Raw genomic sequence first — 18,665 nt, forward strand, 5'->3', positions numbered from 1 at the left:
TCTCCTCTCACATACATACATTCTCCTCTCACATGCATACATTCTCCTCTCACATACATACATTCTCCTCTCACATACATACATTCTCCTCTCACATACATACATTCTCCCCTCACATGCATATATTCTCCTCTTACATGCGTACATTCTCCTCTCACATGCATATATTCTCCTCTTACGCGCATACATTCTCCTCTCACATGCACATATTCTTCTCTTGCGCCCATACATTCTCCTCTCACATGCATACATTCTCCTCTCACATGCATACATTCTTCTCTCAGATACATATATACAGCATTTTCAATTAAATAATCGATGCATTGCGTGACACAGGAAGTTCTTACTCAAACAGGAAGTAACTCTTAAATCAGGAAATGCATTAATAATTATTCCATGGTATATTTCAACAGAATATTTATTTGCATGACTCCATAATGAAACTATTCAAATTGATCCTGTTTTATCATCTGTTGTTTTTCTATAATTTGGGAGTGAAGAGCATTGAAAATGACATTAGAATGTTTTTCAGAAGTATACTGGGATGTTTGGAACAAATGCAACAAGATTCTGCAGGTTCCTTTGTTCATGAGAGGCTCCAAAGAGAACTTCGTGATCATGTAAATATTTTATCTGGATTTCTGTCACAATCAAGAATCATCCTGGATTCAAGGAACAGAGAAGTAGCCAATACACTACAGTCTTTGCATGCAAGTCTGCAGATTGTGCTGGCAGCAACTGAATCAAATCAAAGGAGTAGATCTGAAAACAGAGAAGTCTTTTTGCCCCCAAGAGTCATGACAGGACACCAAGGCCGGCCTCCTTACAACATTTCAGAGGAGCAAATATCTCATTTACTATCTCTTGGAATGAACTGGCAAAATATTGCAATATGCTTAGGGGTAAGCAGTCGAACCCTCTATAGGCACAGAGATCGGCTTGGAATTCAACCACTGGCTTATACAGCAATCTCTGATGTCCAACTTAATAGATTTGTTGCAGAAATTCTTCAATCAACCACCAACGCAGGTGAAACGTATGTACATGGGAGCTTAAGGTCACGTGGATTACGCATTCAAAGATGGCGTGTTAGACAAAGTCTGCTAGAAATTGATCCTGTTGGTCGATGCTTTAGAAGACGCCATGCAATACGCCGACGGATTTACCATGTTTCAACGTCCAATCAATTATGGTGAGAAATTTGTAAAACAATTTTTTTACTACAAAACAAGTCTTCTACAGTACTGCTGATTAATATTTTCAGTTGTTGTTTTTATTGAACAAATTTGTTGTACTTCACAAACTTAAATAACCTTATTTGTTAAAAATAAAACAATTCAAATATGACAAATAATTTTTATTTTGTTTTATTAAATGATTGTGACATGTTTGGCTTTAGGTTTTTCAATTATGAGTTACCTTGGTTTCATTTTTTTCTTAGGCACATAGATGGAAACCACAAACTTGTGAGATGGAGAATGGTGTTCCATGGATGTGTAGACGGATTCAGCCGGACCATCATCTATCTTGCTTGTCTAGACAACAACAGAGCATCAAGTGTTTTGTCACTATTTATTAGTGGCGTTCATAACTTTGGAATACCATCCAGAGTAAGATGTGACCATGGACTAGAAAACACTGGAGTTGCTCGTTTCATGCTTTACAGGAGAGGATTAAACAGAAATAGTGTCATTACTGGCCGGTCAGTGCATAATCAGAGAATAGAGAGATTGTGGGCAGAGTTAAATAGAGTTGTGTCATTTCATTATATTCATCTTTTTAACTTCATGGAGGAGCATGGTGTATTAGATTCACTTAATGAATTGCATTTGTTTTGTCTTCATTACATCTTTCTGCCACGGATTCAGAGAGCTGCAACTGAATTTCAGAATCAGTGGAATAACCATGGACTTTCAACACAAGGAGGGCAAACCCCTCTTCAACTTTGGCAAAGGGGCATAGTCAACAATGTAGGAATACACAATCCAAGTATGAATGGTATTTGTGACATAGACAGTCACCATGGCTTTGATGACCACACACCAATTTGTCAGTTACATAGTCGTAATAATGTTGTTGTTCCATCTATTAATATTACCATCAGTGATCGTATTATGGATTCTCTTCAACAAACCTTTGATCCATTTGAAGATGATGGAAACTATGGTATAGATTTGTTTTGCAATTTTGTATGTTTCCTTGAAAGAAGGCATTCCTAAGACCGTTTCCATAAAGGGGATAAAGAATCACTCTTATGCCAAATATGGACAAGCCTAGAATTGTTCTTACCCATGGCAGATGTAGTTTAAAAATGATCTTCACTGTAATGTTTTTGATAGGAAATAAGACATTTCTCAAAACAGAAAATGGTGTAAAAGTAGTATCAACAAAAAATGGCATTTTTCAAGCTTTTTGTTTCCCTCAGCTTTTTGCATGCTACAACTTATATGTTGATGATTTCTTAGTTTATAAACTTCAACTCTTTGAGGTTTGATGGCCCCCTTAGAACCTGTAGTCGTCAGCTCTCTCCACAGAATCTCTATCAGAACTGAGTCAGAAGTTTGGATGGGCCACTCCAAAAAGTTTTTAATAAACATGTTAAAATAAGACTACTTTTAACCTAAATCTGCCTGTGGTATGAATCTTTTTTGGCTTAACTGTATATGTCCAACAAAATGTGAGTAATTCTATCAATAGTAAATGTCCACAAAATTTAACATTTTGCAGTTTAACTTTCAAAGTTCCTCATGGGTGTTCTTGTGGTTCTAATTTGTGTTTATTATTCATGCAGTAATTTTTTTTTTTCATTTTGCATATTGACTGTTATAAAAACAATAATGCACATGAAACCAAATTTTATTGAAGATTTTGGTTCTGGCTAACTCAGTAAACTGCATGAACTATCACTTGGTGTTACAACTTGTTTTGTAAGCTCTGAGATCCTGTGGAAAAAGAATTGACCAGCGTTTTGTCCTCAGACTGTGAGAATGAATCAAAGTCAAAAAAAGGAAAAATAAATAAGTAAAGCAAAACATCTAAATTTCTAGGAAATTATGAAAATAAAAAATAAGTGCTATATGGAAAAGTTAACAAATGTTAGAAACTATTGACAACAGATACAATTTTACAGTGAATGTATTGCAAATGAAAAACAATGCTTTGAAAAACACCTGAATACGGTACTCCTCTCAATAGGAAAGGGTCAAGTCCAGTCCTCAATATCTACCATCTTGTAACTTTTCGATGCAACTGTTCTCCAACACACCTGAATCAAATGGCTCTTTTAGCCCTGCAGAGGCCTGGTAATTAGCCTATGTTTGGTTCAGAGGTGTAGAAAAAGGGATGCAGTAGCTCTCAAGGACTGACCTGGGGCATCCCTGTCCTGGTTAAACACTGTCAATCCTAACCAGCTCAGTGACAATAACACTCATACATTGAAACATTCACAAATTTAAAGAAAAGGGGAAAAAAGATTTTCAACTTTAAGAACAGTGCGTAACATTTAGTACCTCTTTAGTGTGCAAACTTAAGAGTTAAAACAACTGTGGTGGAGACCAGAATATAAATTTGACAATACCAAAGCTATGGGTGTTGCCCAATGTAAAGTCCATATGTTTCTGAAGGTCAAGTATGCACACAAGGTCCTGACCAGGTGCTAAATGGCAGTTGATACTTTAAACATAATTTGTTAACAATGTGTACAAGTATATTTTTAAATCACCAGTACAGTAACAGAAACAATAACATCCAAAGGAATCTAACAATAAAAATAAAATAGAACTCCTGCTCTTTTCAAAAAATGTGTTCATTGGTAAATAAAAGGGAAAAAAAATTTCAACTTTTTTTAGATCAGTGCAAAAACATTTAGCATTTTTACTTTCATTACTTCTTTAGTGTGCAAACTTAGTGAGACAACTGTGATGGAGACCAGAAAATTTTTTTATTAGGCAATACCAAAACCATGGGTGTTGCCCAATGCAAAGTCCATATGTTCCTGAAAGTCTTTGTAGGATGTATGCAGGGGTAATTTCAAGCAATTAATGCAAGTGTTTGCTTTGGGGAACTTAGACGGGGTTCCAGAACCAGCCTCATGGTGAAGAAATTCAACTGACGGCTGAGGAGAGAAGCCAATTGCTGGAACAGTACTGGCTCCAGTGGCAAAGGCCAAAATCATTCCCAGTTTCTTTGTGCCCTCTTGATCTAAAGAACATACAATAGATGATAAATCAAGTAAACAATATATCTCATTATAAGAAAGACTTAAACAATTTATCAATTTACCCTCAGCATCTGAAAGGTAGTCTCTCCAGAATGGGATTACAATTTCCTCAGCATTTCTTTTGTTGCTGCCAACCGGTGACAAGTGGATTGTGAAGAGAGTGTCAATCAGGTCAGCTGTCAGGATTGAAGGAGACCAGCACAGAAGTGGTCGAAAACTCTCTGGGTGAGCTTGAATTTTGTCTAGCACTCCAAGTGTCCTCAGTCCATCCCGAAACCTTAAACAAAAAGGAAGACAAACTAAAAGTATTCTTGAATCACTTTTTATTATAAGTTCCAGATGAAGCTAAATAACTGTTTGCTTTAACATCAAATGTAACAGGTTTACATATGATAGCTATAATTATGAACTTTTTTTTAATGCTTCATAATTATCATCCAGTGTCATCTTGTATTTATCACTTTTACTTAAATCACAGACACTTCTGCTGCAAACTTCAAAAAACCTTTATAGAAAAATACAATTTTCTATGTTTATTCTTCCATATTAAGTTCAGGGAAAACACAAAACCTCCATACCATTTGATGCATTCAACAGGTAATTTAGTCCAGTTTATATTTAGTGGTTGTTTTTTCAGAATTTAGCTACTTAGAAATCTCAACCTACCTCTCAAAAGGTCCACGTACTCTGTGTATCACTTGGAACATTAGAATGTCATCCACAAGCCGATCCTTGTCTTCCAGTCTCTTCAGCTGTCTCAGACAGCCAGCATTAGCCAAATACTCTTCAAGGGGCTCTGTTGTTGTTAGCAAATCTTCAAAAGATTGGCTCTCTGTGATCTTGAAATACATAAAAGAAAAACATAAATAATTGCCATAGTCGCTTGTGTAAGTCTAATGCCACTTCCACACTGGATTGGCTTTAACCGGTTCTGCCCCAGTCCGCCCTGACCAGAATTGTCTGTTTTAGTATTATTCAGGTCCACAATACTGAGGAACAGACTGCAATAGTGAAACTCCAAACAAGGGTGGAACCAAACCATACATTAACTGGTTAGAGTGAGACTTGACATTGGAAAACCAACTTTATGTGTCTAGTCTAAGTACTATAATACACAACAAAGAGAAAGGTTAAAAAAAACACCTTTTTAATTTTCTCACGGAGGTGTCTATCAGCAACATCTTCCAGGACAGGCTTAACAAATTCTGGGCCATCAACAAGGCAAGAGTAGAGGGTTGGGGAGAGAAAACCAGCAGGGGGGCCACCATGTACAAGGCTTACTGCAATGGATCTGCCTGCAATGAAGTACTTGTCTTCTCTCATGGCTACAAAAAATAAGACAGTTTACTGAGCATCTCAAGAAAATTGACAAATACCCATGACATCACAAAGTTTTGTAAAACGTACTAATTAGTAGTCTGTCAAGAGTGTTAAATTCTTTAACAATCTTGACAATTGAATTGAATTGTTAATTTATTTAATTTCCCTCTGGGATAAATAAAGTATTTGTGAATTTAATTGAACTGAATTGAAAACATACATGTGCTATCAAGAGCCAAGTTCATTTTGCCCTCTTCTCCCTCAAACATTGAAGACTGAAGCAAAGCTTCCATTAGAAGCCTGAGAAATTCTCTTCTTGGGCCCCCCAGGTCAACAGCTTCTTCAGGTACTCCCATGTCATCAGAAAACTTCACATAGATGGTGTGACATGGATCGTATGTCCCACGTTTGAAACCTCTAATTGCTCCATCCAGCACTGTTGTTCGGTTAATATTGAACTTGCATTTCTTCTGATTATTGATTTTTATTGCAAGCTCTTGTAAAATCTCTGTTGCTGGCACAGAACATTCTGGGTTGCATCTGAAAGAAATTACATAGAAATAGGACATTTTATCAGGAAACAGGTACCAGTTAAAAAGACCTAACAATTTTTGACCACATACATTACTATGTCTTGAAGAAGTCTTTACTTACCATGTTTGATTGTATGGGAACTGTTGGAGGTATAAAACTAAATAACTGGATGAATCACTATTAGATGGACTGGAATAGCATTTAAAAAAAAATAAGAGTCGCATGAATGTTAACTGCATTAATAACTTTTGCAAAAACTTGACAAATTACATTGGTGTGAAAATGTATTTATGTTCTTACAGATTTTTCCTGTTACTTATTTTTCTTACACAAACATTTTAGATACAACAAATTTTAGAGGGGTGGTATTATGTTTTTTCCATGCACATAGTGGCATTTTATATCATAAATGTACAAAGATTGCAAAATGTCTTAGTGCACCTAAGACTACTTTTTAAATAAAGTATTTTGGCCAAATCCAATGTGTAAGACTATGTATAAAATATTATTCGAAACATGTTTTGATGGCAACTAAATTAAATACTTTTAATTAGCCAAGATGACGCGCTGTACTTAGACAAACCTTTCACTTTCCAGACTTGCTAGAATGGCCTGGTTCAATTCCTCATCATCAGAGGACAAATCAGATAGAGCAGCCACTACAGAAAGATAATTCTCATAGTTAGCTGACTGTTGATGTGTTGAGGTCGACTGTAGATGGGAAGCTGTGGGCAATCCCAGAGAGGGTAGGCTTGATCCGGTTCTGCATGCATCAGATGGGTCGAGTGACGATGACCCTTCAACAGATGAGGAAAAAGGGAGGCTGGAAGAAGACCCACTTCCTGGAGGGCATATAGGCAGTCAGTTAGAAGAGCTGTTTGCTGAAGTGCTGCTATAGGTGGATGAGATGCTTCTTTGATAACTCATGCCAGGAGTTTGACAAAATGACATCCCACAACTATGTGATGAAGCCAGAGGTTGAACTGCAAGAGTTCAACAGGAAGGGTCAGTTTGTGACCCTTCCTGTTTGATCCCTTGTCTAGCTGTGTTTGATCAATTTGAACTAGTGAACCTGACCTTTCTAAAGGATATTGTTGAACATATTAAGCCATCTGGTTCTCCATGTCTTGAAGAACTTCTATGTCTTGAAGATATTAAATCCTGGATGGTTTTAAATTTCTTTAATTTTAATGACAAGAAAACAGAAGTGATGGTATTTGATGTTAATTATCCCTTATTTATCTGGGCCCTTGACATTTTATTTGAAGCACACCATTTTAAATTTGGGTTTTAAAATAGACAGTGATCTAAAGTTAGATTACCAGGTTGGAGCAGTGGTCAAGTCTTGTTTTTATCATCTTAAGCAGCTGCAAGGATTAAGCAAATTCTTTTGAGTCAAGATTTTGAAACAGTAATTCATGCCTTTATTACAGCTCGGCTGGATTACTGTAATGTTCTTTACTTTGGAGTTAGCCAGTCTTCCCTCAGGCATCTCCAGTTAGTCCAGAATGCTGCTGCTCAGCTTTTAGCTGGAGTCGGGAGGAAGGAGCATATCACCCCCTTTTCTGGCTTCTCTACACTGGCTGCCTGTGCATTTTAGGATTCATTTTAAGATTCTGTTATTTGTTTTCAAAAGTCTACATGGTCTTGCCCCATTTTACCTCTCTGAGCTGCTTCACCCATATTCTCCCGCTTGCTGCCTCTGGTCAGCTGATCTGCTGCTCTTGGAGGTATTGAGGTCTAAATTTAAGCTTAGAGGAGATAGAGCTTTTAGTGTTGTCGCTCCCAAATTATGGAACGTTTTGCCGTTACATATTAGAAGTGCCCCTTCATTGTCCACTTTTAAATGTCGTGTTAAGACACACTTTTATTATTTGGCTTTTAACACATGTTGAGACTGTTGCTCTTACTTTCTGCTATTGTGTTTTATTGTTTTTGTCTTTTGTTGCTCATATTTTGGATGTTATTTTGATTCTTGTCTGTACAGCACTTTGTCGCAGCTACTGTTGTTTTAAAGTGCTTTGTAAATAAAGTAGTAGTAGTAGTAGTAGTAGTAGTAGTACCGTTTTGTGCATAGGCAGCCACTGTACTGGTGAAAGAGTCAGCAGATGAATCTACTCTTGGATGAGGTCTACTCTGGGATGAGGAGCGCAGTTGCCTTGTTGAACTGGTGCTTTCATCACAGTTGTTGTCGTCACTGCTGTAGCCTGACATGTCATCCTTGAAGAAGGAAGAAGAAGAAAGTTTAAAAATTTCAATTGAAAACAAACATCATAAGGACAACATTTTATTGCCTGTGCAGATTAGGCTTTATAGCTGACATTTATAACTAAATATAAGTATGACCCTACAGTAATGGACCAAACTAAAGTCATAACATTAGTAATGTACAAACAGGCATGCTAACTGTTTCTGAAAATGTTAAAAAAAGATACAACTTCTTCATCAAAGCATAAAGACCTAACATGACAAACGTCACTTGTAGCAAAGGTAATTCCATTTAATTTGTCTTTACATCACTACTATCCTTATCTTGTCAGCATTAAAAACCACTGGAATTCTCAAATGTTGCCTTGAAATATAACATACCAGAATCGGTCTTGATGGTCTTATGTAGAGGGCTTTTGATTTATATATTTTATGTATAAGATTGGCATCCAGTTCTTGCCCGGAACGCAGTTTGGGGGAAATTAATTTGCTGCCACAAGACATCAAACACTCCAAACTAAAAAAAAACAACAAAAACACAATGGTAAAAAAAATATTAAGATCCACTGTTTAAAGAAATCTTGTTTAATCGATATAGCTATTTGTAAAGTCAATATGCTTGTTGAAACCCCTTTCTTCAGTAACTACTCAGATTCTTGTAATATTACAAAAAGTGCTTACCTCACATCAACAGACAGTTTTTCACCAAACGCCTGTTTAATTTGTTCAATTACAGTGTTTTGGTCCCAAGATTTCTGGAATTCAAATCCATATAGTATGTGCCCCTTATCATGCAACTCTTGCTTTGTCCGGTGTTTTATGACAACACAACTTGATGGCTTCGGAAGCAGGATGATGTCTTTGTGGAAAGTATCATGATAATGTATTCTGGCCCTACAAAATGAAACAAACACTTTAAGTTAGCCACTTGATGTTTGACATGTCACCACATCTGAAGTAACTAAATCTGGTCATTTACTTTAGGATTTCTTCTGTTTAATTTTGCTCTAAAAACACTGACAGAGAGTAGAGGACGAAAAACTAAGATACACTCTTGATTAAAATATTACGACTAAGGAAGAGTTAATGCCCAGAATGATGCTGATGGCAACACAATAACAATAAGCGACTCTTTAATTTGTTCAAAGCTTATATATAAAGCACATTTACAGACGCGGTCATGATTTACAATCTAATAGTTAAATATTCTGAAATATTAATGCAGTGGAAAGTATAGTAAACAGACAACACTACGAACTCTATAGACTGCATTCAGAAGCTCATGAAAAATTTGCGGTAGCGGCAGCTTTAGTTTTGTCGATGGCTCATCGACTCCCCCCCTCCCCAAAACATTCTACCTTTGCTGCTGTTAAACCCTGTAAAATTACAGTGTACCACCATCTTGATTATCGTCATCTAATATCTCCCTGTGAAAATATGTGGGTTTTGAAAAATTAAAGAAGTTTTAGTTTCCAGCTAATTTTTGGTAAAGGCTACGCTTTAACCGCCTTGATAAATTTAAAACTCTCCTCAATCAAACGGAGTCAGCGGATGCGTGCAAATACACTCCCACACACGGTGCCGCAAAAATGCAGTAACTTATTTCTTACCTTTTCCTCGGTTGGGAGCTCCACTTTCCAAAGTGTCTCTGACTCTGATATCTTAATGACTGCTGCATCCCTGCAGTTTGGCCTGGTGTTTGGATTGACTGTCCGCCTGAGGCGTTGCTGGGTCTGAAAAGTTGACTCATTTCGTCTTCAATCGCGCTATGAGTGACATTAGAGGCAGACGAGCTTGCCCTTTGTTGCCCAAGAGATGAGGACAACGTTGTGACAGTTTCAGGAGATGATAAAATACTTCTTAAAACCCCAATGGCTTGCTGAAGGGCTCCTGGCTCATTTGGCCTCTCCATGTTGAATGGTATTCTGCGAATCGATGAACATGACCCTGTGTGATCTTAGCCAATCAGAGTTCACTAAATTTTCCAACTTCCGTTTCCACTAAACTCCTTCCGTTTCTACTATACTTTCTCTCACACACATACATACTTTCTCTCACACATACATACTTTCTCTCACACACCTTCATTAATTTTTATGTAAGAGATAAAATACATGTATATGAGAGATACAATAAATGAATATGGAAGATAAAATACATGTAAGTAAGAGCTAAAATATGTGAATATAAGACAAAATATACATGTATGTAAGAAATAAAATATGTGAACGTAAGATGTACATACATACATACATGTGAGACATAATATATATGTATATGAGAGGAGAATATATGTATGTGAGAGATAAAATGTATGTATGTGAGAGGAGAATATATGTATGTGAGAGGAGAATATATGTATGTGAGAGGAGAATATATGTATGTGAGAGGAGAATATATGTATGTGAGAGATAAAATATATGTATATGGGAGTGGCAGTATGATTTATGGCTTGTACGGCCCCTCATAATTTATCACCATTTCAAAAACAATCTGCTTGACATTCAAAGTGCACCTAGTGATTAATGATAAAAGTGATGCTCTGTTGAGTCATTTGTTGACTTTTAGACATGCTTGCCGCACGTGGTGTGTGTGTTCATTTATCTGTAAGCAGAATATCTCTTGAACCACTGAACAGATTTTAATTAAATACTTTGAAAGTAATCACTGGATGTACAACTAAAAAATTATGAAATTTTGGACTCACCCCAATTCAAGATGACAACCATGGATAATCAACATTATCCAACATAAAAAATGCTATAACTCAGTAACTGTATACCTACTGAGCTACATTTGATGTGGTTGTAGCTGAGAGTCATTGAAAATAACATATTCTTAGTGCTAACAGACTGTGCAACATCTTATGACGTGTATGAGATTTTACATAATTTTATTTTCAACGTTTGACTAAAACAGTTATAACTTCATCATTTCTCATCATAGGATAATATTAGTTTCATTAAAAGCAGTGGGTGATATTAATTTCTTCAAGGATGGCCTTTAATATTATTGAAGTAGCCTACAGAGGCTAATATGCTGCTTGAATCTTCACTAGGTGCCCCTTTTGTTGGTGCACCAGTGCAGGACCTGGATATGACAGCAGACAAAATTTTGGTCTTGGCACTGAAACAACCTTGTCATGTTTGTCTCACCCTCGTTTAGAAAAGGGTCACTTGGCATATGTGCAAGCTTATGTTGCTTGAAATGATGTGCAAGCTCGGCGTTTCGCTCTTTGCACCGCTACAAACATCAGCATTACAATGATATGGACCAACTCTTAAATTGTTGTTGTGGGAATGTTAATGTGTCATATCATCTCAGCAACGATATTGACATATTTTATAACTAGACACAGGACTGGAAGCCAAAAGGTGAAGCCACAAAGGATAAGTGCCCCCTTATAGGCTGGCCACAGTACATTTTGAAGTCCTGCCTCTCCGTGTAAAAAAGTAGGCCATTTTTTTCTGACTAAAAAATAAAATTAGACTTTAGATATTGTTTTTCAATTGCTATGTTACATTGTGATTGACAATGTGACAATATGGTTCAGCTCTGTGTACCTAGTGCGCAGACTCTAGCTCCAAAGATACAAGACAATGTCAATTTTGGCTTGAATTTGACAAAGGGAAGTTAATAGAAAAGCTTTGTTCGTCTTTATATTTGTCGGTTTGATACAACACAGCTGTAATTGACCTAAAGTTTAAAACGGTGTTTATTACAGTCTCTTAGCTTTATACCTCCCCAGCATTATCACTATGAAGTGCAGAAAGTGACCTCTGGTTCATTTACTGGTAAGCCATCCACCAAGGGCAGCAGTCCCCAACGGGCCGACCACAGGATGCCTGCTTGTGTTTTTGTCACACTGGGGAGGTCTGACTCATTGTTCACTCACTCTAAAGCCTGTTTTGGCTGCAGAAAGTCTGAATGATAGGATGTGCTGGAGAATGCTGCCTGCCTTCTGATCCAAGGGTTGGCCTAATTTGTAATTACCTTCTGCAGTGTTCTGGAAGAGTGCGGTTTGTGCTCGTCCAAGATGAGGATTATCTGCTGTACTGAGATGGCAGGGTCATGAACATGTGTGTGTGAGTGTGTGCGTACACCAGCATGTCAAAACTCAAACACACTCTGCCTCGGAATAACATTTGTGAGTTTCCAAAGACTCGCATTTGACAGACTAAGGCCGCCATAGATTTAATTTAATTTTCATCGCATGATTTTGCTAAATTTTTTTAATCAGTTGTGTGCACTTCCCACATTTGCTTTGATGCTTGTTAATTATATAGGAAAAAATAGATAAAAAATTAGAGATGGACAAAGTTACAAGTTTTATTTTTTCTGCTGAAAACTTTCTCTGCAAGCCAGTTAATGCTGTTTTTTTTCTTACAATTAAAAAAAGTAGATCTAGTGTATGAAATGAACAAATGCATATTGCCCATCTTCCTACAACCCAAAGATATTGCTCAATCAGCAACTACAACACCAAATTTAATCTCAATATGTGTAAAATTGATTGATTTATAACCATTTTTATATTAGCATAGTTGATTAGCTGTGGCAGCCCGCTTGAATTGGTTGAGTCCAAAAGTTAGTCAGTTATACTGTACATGTACATGCAATGATGACCTTCTGATTCATATGTTTGAATCTCTGTAGGGCTGACTTCATGCCAGAGTTTTAAACGAGATTCGTTTATGATCTTTAGCGCTCAGAGTAAATTTTGTGAATGACTCCGTTACTACCACTCCAAGTTTTTGCTCAATATCTCTAAAACTGACTGCGTTATAATATTTTATGTTTGCCAAGCTAAGTTCTCTTTATTAAAATCCTTCCAGTAGTTCTTAAGCTAATTTGCTAACACAAACACATAGTCACAAGACACAAGCACTCATCACCCGCCTTTCATAGTGGCCAGCGATAATGAATTAGATAGTAATTTTCTGCACATTAATTCAATCCATTTGCCTCCTAAACTAAAATAGCCCAACAGAACCTTCTGTATGTGAGCACACATAAGTGAACTGTTTTGAAGGGGCTTGGCTAGAAGTTAAATATGAATAAATTAGCAGTCCTTTAAAGCTGAAAATGAGAAGGGATAAGTCTAAGTTTTGACTGATCTTATCTTTATCCATATACCTTTGATTTTTTGGTGCACTCACAGAATAAATCACTGGAATTGGAGAACTTCAAGCCTCAAATTACACTAATTTATAATCGGATATTTTATATTGACAATAAGCTATTTTGCATAGCTGTATTTATAATACATTAAAAGAAAGACAAAAACAGTCCATATTTGGCAGGAAAAGAGTATTTGCTGGCATATTATAAAAGAAAAAAAACATCAAAACCAAACAGCAAGGTCCAGAATTTAATGTATACTGCAATTACATCGAGTGCAGACCAACAACCTTGCAGTTGTGTAAAATAAGAAAGGAACTAGTATTTTGTAGCCAATGGTGGCCTTAAACTTGGCACAGATATTACCAAAGAGAGCAAAATTACAGGTGAGGAAAAGACCATTACTTTTTGGCTGGGTTTTCACACACGAGGCGGCTGTTTTTATTCTGGCTCTGACCCACATAGTGGCAGCACCACTGTTGACCCACCTGCAGCAGAAACGTGTACTTGGTAAAAATGAGTCAGGAAGAGAGCAGTCTACCGGGGCGTGCAGAAACCTATGGCTGTTTCACTGAGAGGAGAGACTCTGCCAACTGGCTCTGTGACACAAAAGGCTGATACAAAGCTCACTCGCTCCCACCGAGAGAGCTTTGTGACGCAAAGTGGGACACAAGTAGCCCACTCAGCTGTGGCACAAAGCAAGAACAATCCAAAGAGAGGCTTGGTGTGATGATCAATGTTGAGAGTCAAAGGAGGAAAAGAGTCTCCAAAAATGGACAGTTATCAGGGTTTTTTATCCTTTTGTTTGTTTCTTTTCTTTAGCTTAAGAATTGAGATTTATTTTCATCTATTGGTTTATGGCAAAGCTGGCCCAAGTTTTTAGGAGCCCCTTGAGGTGAATTTGTTCCACTCCCAAAGAAGTCAATCATTTTCTACCCACCAGAGCATTCAAATCTGTTCTACAATTACCTATGTTGGCAAGTAGAATATGCTGTACAGCTGTGATATTACTGAATATTGTGATAATATTGTGTGCAACAAACCCAAATTTTCCTCTATTTTTCTTTCTTTCATTTTTGCTATGACGACAGCACTTTGTACTTTTGCATCTCATCAAAACTGAATGTGACATCTTATAGGTCAAATTCAATATTGGTATAAAGAATATGAAGGCATGGCATGATTTACTGCAATCCAATTTTTATTTATTTTTTTTTTTTTACTTTTTTTGAAAGGGGGGGGGGTCCCACTGAGCTCAAAATTGCCCTTTAAAAATAAATCAAATGTGGCAGAATTGACATTTTTGAACTGCATCAAGGTAACAAACATCTAAATTTGTTATGCATTTTATTTATTCACATGGTAATTAGTCTGCCTGATCACTCAATCACTTCTGTGAGCAAACCTTAATGAATACAAATGTTTAGATCCCTCAACAACTGCTAATAATACCACTCGAGGGCATAATTCAATTGGACGGTGTAATTGGCACTTAGAGAATAGAGACACTGGGGGAATGAACTCCCTGTGGCCCACATTGCAAGGATTGTGTGACAGGGCTGGCGTGGAGTTGGCCTTTAGCACAAGCATTTTGCCAACATCCTGCCTGAGTGTGTTCGCCGTAATTGAAGGGCTGTCACAACACATAGTTAGGTACATCATAGTTTTAAAAGCTTAAATTGGCCCAAGAGCAGCTATTCTTCGCTAGCATGTATGTTTTTTTTCAGTTTAAGGTGTATCCATTTTTAAAAAACTAAATTAGGAGAAAAGTGCTGCTAGTAAAAAGAAAACAAAGTAATTTTTATCTGACTTCATGACTTTGCATTAACAATAGCTCGTTATGCCAGAGTGCGACATGCAATTATACAATAATCTTTTTTTTTCCCCCTTACTGCACAGTCTTGGCATTAGGATTAATTTGTGGTAGACAATGTAGCTATGTGCCTCCATTCAACAAATGTGAAATGATGTCAGCTTTAGGGGGTATCCAATCTGTTGGCATTCTCTTCTAACCCCACAATTATGCTAAGGTTGCTCGTGCCTCTCAAGAGCAACGGGGGGTGACTTTGGACACAGGGAGGTTACAGTGAGAGGTAATTGCCAAAATCCACAGCGGAATAGAAAGATCTCTGTCCGACACAAATGGGAGGGGAAAAGACAAAGAGCCTTATGAATATTTAAATTGCAATTTTCTTCATTTTCTTCAATTGACCCTTTTTTTTTGGTTTGTGCTATGTGGGAAAATCTGGAACAGGAATGTCAAAAATGCAGCAAGTAGCTCACGCAGATACCGTCAAAGATTTTCCACACAAAATGTAAACTGCTTAGCATTGACGCACCAGGAGAGCAGTCATACAACTTGTTTTAAAAAGCAATTACTGTTTAAATGCTTTATTCACAATGTTTGTTAATCGTTTTTCCAAATTATATTAGATTATTTTTTCATACTGTTAATGTGACATATTTGGTCCGTCCATTTATCTAGGCCCCCTATGGGCAATACGAGGAACTATGAGTTTGAACTAAACAACCAGTTATTCATTTTCCACTAGAATACAATTTTAAAGCAGATCTTTTTACACCACATAGATTTTATTTAATTCACTTGTAGCTTTTATTATGACAACTAGGAGTTTAGTATCTTTTTAAGTAAGTAAATCTTGTATTTTCCTGAATAAACAAGAAGAACAATGTCCCTGTTAGGATGTAAGCCATTCAAATAAATCTTGTTTGTTTATTTTATGGAACTCAATGCATTATTTATTCTAATGCTAAAACGTTTTAGAGATACATTTCTTTGTTTAAAAAAATGGCATCTTCTTAGGTCAGACTGATAGGATTTGTAATGTATAATACAATACCATTGGATACAATATACATTATTGAACCCTTGATGAAATTTGTTTTGGACTCAGAACTGTCCAAATACAAGCATTCATATTAATTCATTACTACTAAAGCACTTAAACAAAGCATAAAAAAAGGAAAACGTAGGGGGAAAGGTTTTGCAGAACCCCCTTTTACAACATAAGTGCATTTCCAATTTCTCAATTTCTTTGTCATGAAAAGGTACTTTAATAAAGCACATGACTCATAAGTGAGCCTTTGATTTTTCTAATGCTTGAATGTAGAACTTCAGGTTTAAAAAAAAAACTTACTGACTAACCCTAATATTTAAGTGAAAGTAGAATTCTTTGAATCAAAGTATATCACTCACCACTATGCACGCCAAAGTTTTACACAAAGATCTCACCAGATCTGTCAACATTTGGAGTATGTGTTGGGGTCGACTCTCAGCCACTACCAACCCACATTTTGGAGGGGGGTGGGGTGGGGATTGCTAAAGATGATTGAAAATGATGAAATTTGCAAATATACTGATGCAAAGTGCCCACTCATAACAGAAAACATTGGATTAAATCACCATTTATTGTTTGTGTTCTATTCTTCTCTAACTAAAAACATGAATTAATTAAATAAGAAATCTGTGCTAAACTTAAAAGCTCCAAAATAGCAAACAAAAAACACAAAAGCAAAATAACTAGTGTGGCTTAAGTACAATATTTAGTATCTACAAAAGAAGAGGTCAAACTTAAAATTCCATCTTCATGACACTACCTTCAATTTATCTAATTAGCTTGTCATAAAGCTTGTTTTGTAATGATAATTTAATTAAGTCATTATCTGCAGATAAAGTTTCTTGTCTTTTAATATATTTATTTATTTTGACCTACAAAAACCTGTTTTTCTAGTGATCACTACTAACTATTTTGAAATCACAAAACAGAGGTCCCTTTTCTTTATCAGAAATCAGGACAGTCATGCTGACTCAAGCTAAAATGATCAAAGAACAACCAGTGACTTAGTTAATGTTATAGATTATTTGAGAGTCTTAAAATAGATACCATTGAATAACGAGGGTGGAGCAGAAGAATCCCTCATTTTCACATCATCCTGTGATCCCAAGATGAATATGATCTGACAAAGACAAACCTCTACAGATAAGATCAAAATATCTTTACCATCTCAAGATAACTGTTAGCTTATAATCTTGAGAAAACCACATCAGAATAAATAATTCAGGAAACAGAAGTTTTTCTCTGGTTTTGAAAGTGAAGGGAATAATCTCTTTGCCTGTGTGATTGTCTGCAGTAAAACATCTGATGAACCAGATCATGGATGTCAAAGAAACTCTCAGAAAGTAATAACTGATTATCTTATGGAATCAACCCCATTCAAAATGGCTACAACAGTTGATTTGAACACATTAAAAAGGTAACTTCTGTTTATAATCGCAAGTTGCAGAATTTTTGGTGGTCCTTTCTTGTGTCTGCGATTTCGCCAAGCAGTTCACCTCAGTCCAAAGCGTTCGTTTAACCCAACATAAATCCCAGTCAAGTTTTGTCGTGGCCCGGTGTGGTAAGAAACATCTTGCTCAGTTTGTGACCCAGGGCAATACTGCTTGCTGCCACCAAGTAATTGTCCAGCCAGGCCACACTAATATATTTTACTTCTGGCTCTGCACATCTCAGCTTATTTAGATTGGAAAAACGGGCTCATTTGCAAATGTGCTCGAGTCTCTGCGCCCTGCGGAGAGGACTCTGCCTTGGGCGGCATTTACTGATCGACATCCCAAAGCAGCACAGGTAAGGAGGGATTCATTCACAAATTCTAAACTCACTCTGGAGAGCGCTTATATTGCCCTGCGACTACCGTTCACTTCCACGTGTAAAATATCTTTGCATTTCTGCATGCAGGCCATGAATATAAACCATCAATAACAGGCTTCATGTGGGCGTCTAATAAATGAAACATAGGTCAGAGAAATAAACTATTGCTGATACCCTCCCACCCTGACAGCACTGCAAAGAGAACATGGTATTGTTATTCACCTTAAGACAATTATTTGCCTTCCCTAGCTATTTTTTTTTCCTTTTTGTGGGAGCCAATAATCCTCACAGGCGTGGATGCATTTCGATGTTAACCCAGTGCAGACTCGCATAATAAAGGACTGCAAATGCCGCAGGTAAAACTGAGAATGTATTCTGCTCTCCATCTCCCTGAAACCCATCACCACATTACCCAGAGAGATTCCCCCCCCACCCCCCAAGTGGCTGATGCCAGTGTCAACAAGCTGTATAAATAATTGCTTCCTTTCCCCTCGCCCCCCCCCCCCACCATCACCACCTCTTTCCTCTATCTTTAAGTCGGGATGCGGGGTCATCCTTTCCTTCCTTGTGAGTGTACGGATTAAAGTTGAATC

General features: G+C 37.0%; 3 protein-coding genes across 42 annotated transcripts in view; 1 reads left to right on the top strand and 2 right to left on the bottom strand.

Moving 5' to 3' along the window:
* LOC108234849 (protein tyrosine phosphatase receptor type D) overlaps positions 1 to 18,665 on the bottom strand; it is a 441,438-nt gene that overhangs the window by 344,465 nt on the left and 78,308 nt on the right. The window lies entirely within an intron of this gene.
* LOC119617173 lies at positions 74 to 2,849 on the top strand. Its single transcript, XM_037976435.1, has 2 exons — positions 74 to 1,192; positions 1,442 to 2,849. Exons 1-2 carry the CDS (start codon positions 438 to 440, stop codon positions 2,217 to 2,219), a joined length of 1,533 nt encoding a protein of 510 aa, XP_037832363.1. The 5' UTR covers positions 74 to 437; the 3' UTR covers positions 2,220 to 2,849.
* On the bottom strand, positions 2,841 to 10,552 carry LOC108234854. Its single transcript, XM_017414400.3, has 10 exons — positions 9,892 to 10,552; positions 8,963 to 9,175; positions 8,663 to 8,798; positions 8,137 to 8,293; positions 6,657 to 6,915; positions 5,760 to 6,079; positions 5,363 to 5,544; positions 4,886 to 5,058; positions 4,282 to 4,496; positions 2,841 to 4,200 (listed from the first exon to the last, which is right to left on the bottom strand). The coding sequence occupies exons 1-10, from the start codon at positions 10,191 to 10,193 to the stop codon at positions 3,944 to 3,946; spliced, it is 2,214 nt and encodes a 737-aa protein (XP_017269889.2). The 5' UTR covers positions 10,194 to 10,552; the 3' UTR covers positions 2,841 to 3,943.

The sequence above is a fragment of the Kryptolebias marmoratus genome, linkage group LG7, assembly GCF_001649575.2.
Source record: "Kryptolebias marmoratus isolate JLee-2015 linkage group LG7, ASM164957v2, whole genome shotgun sequence".
NCBI classification, from domain to species: Eukaryota; Metazoa; Chordata; class Actinopteri; order Cyprinodontiformes; family Rivulidae; genus Kryptolebias; species Kryptolebias marmoratus.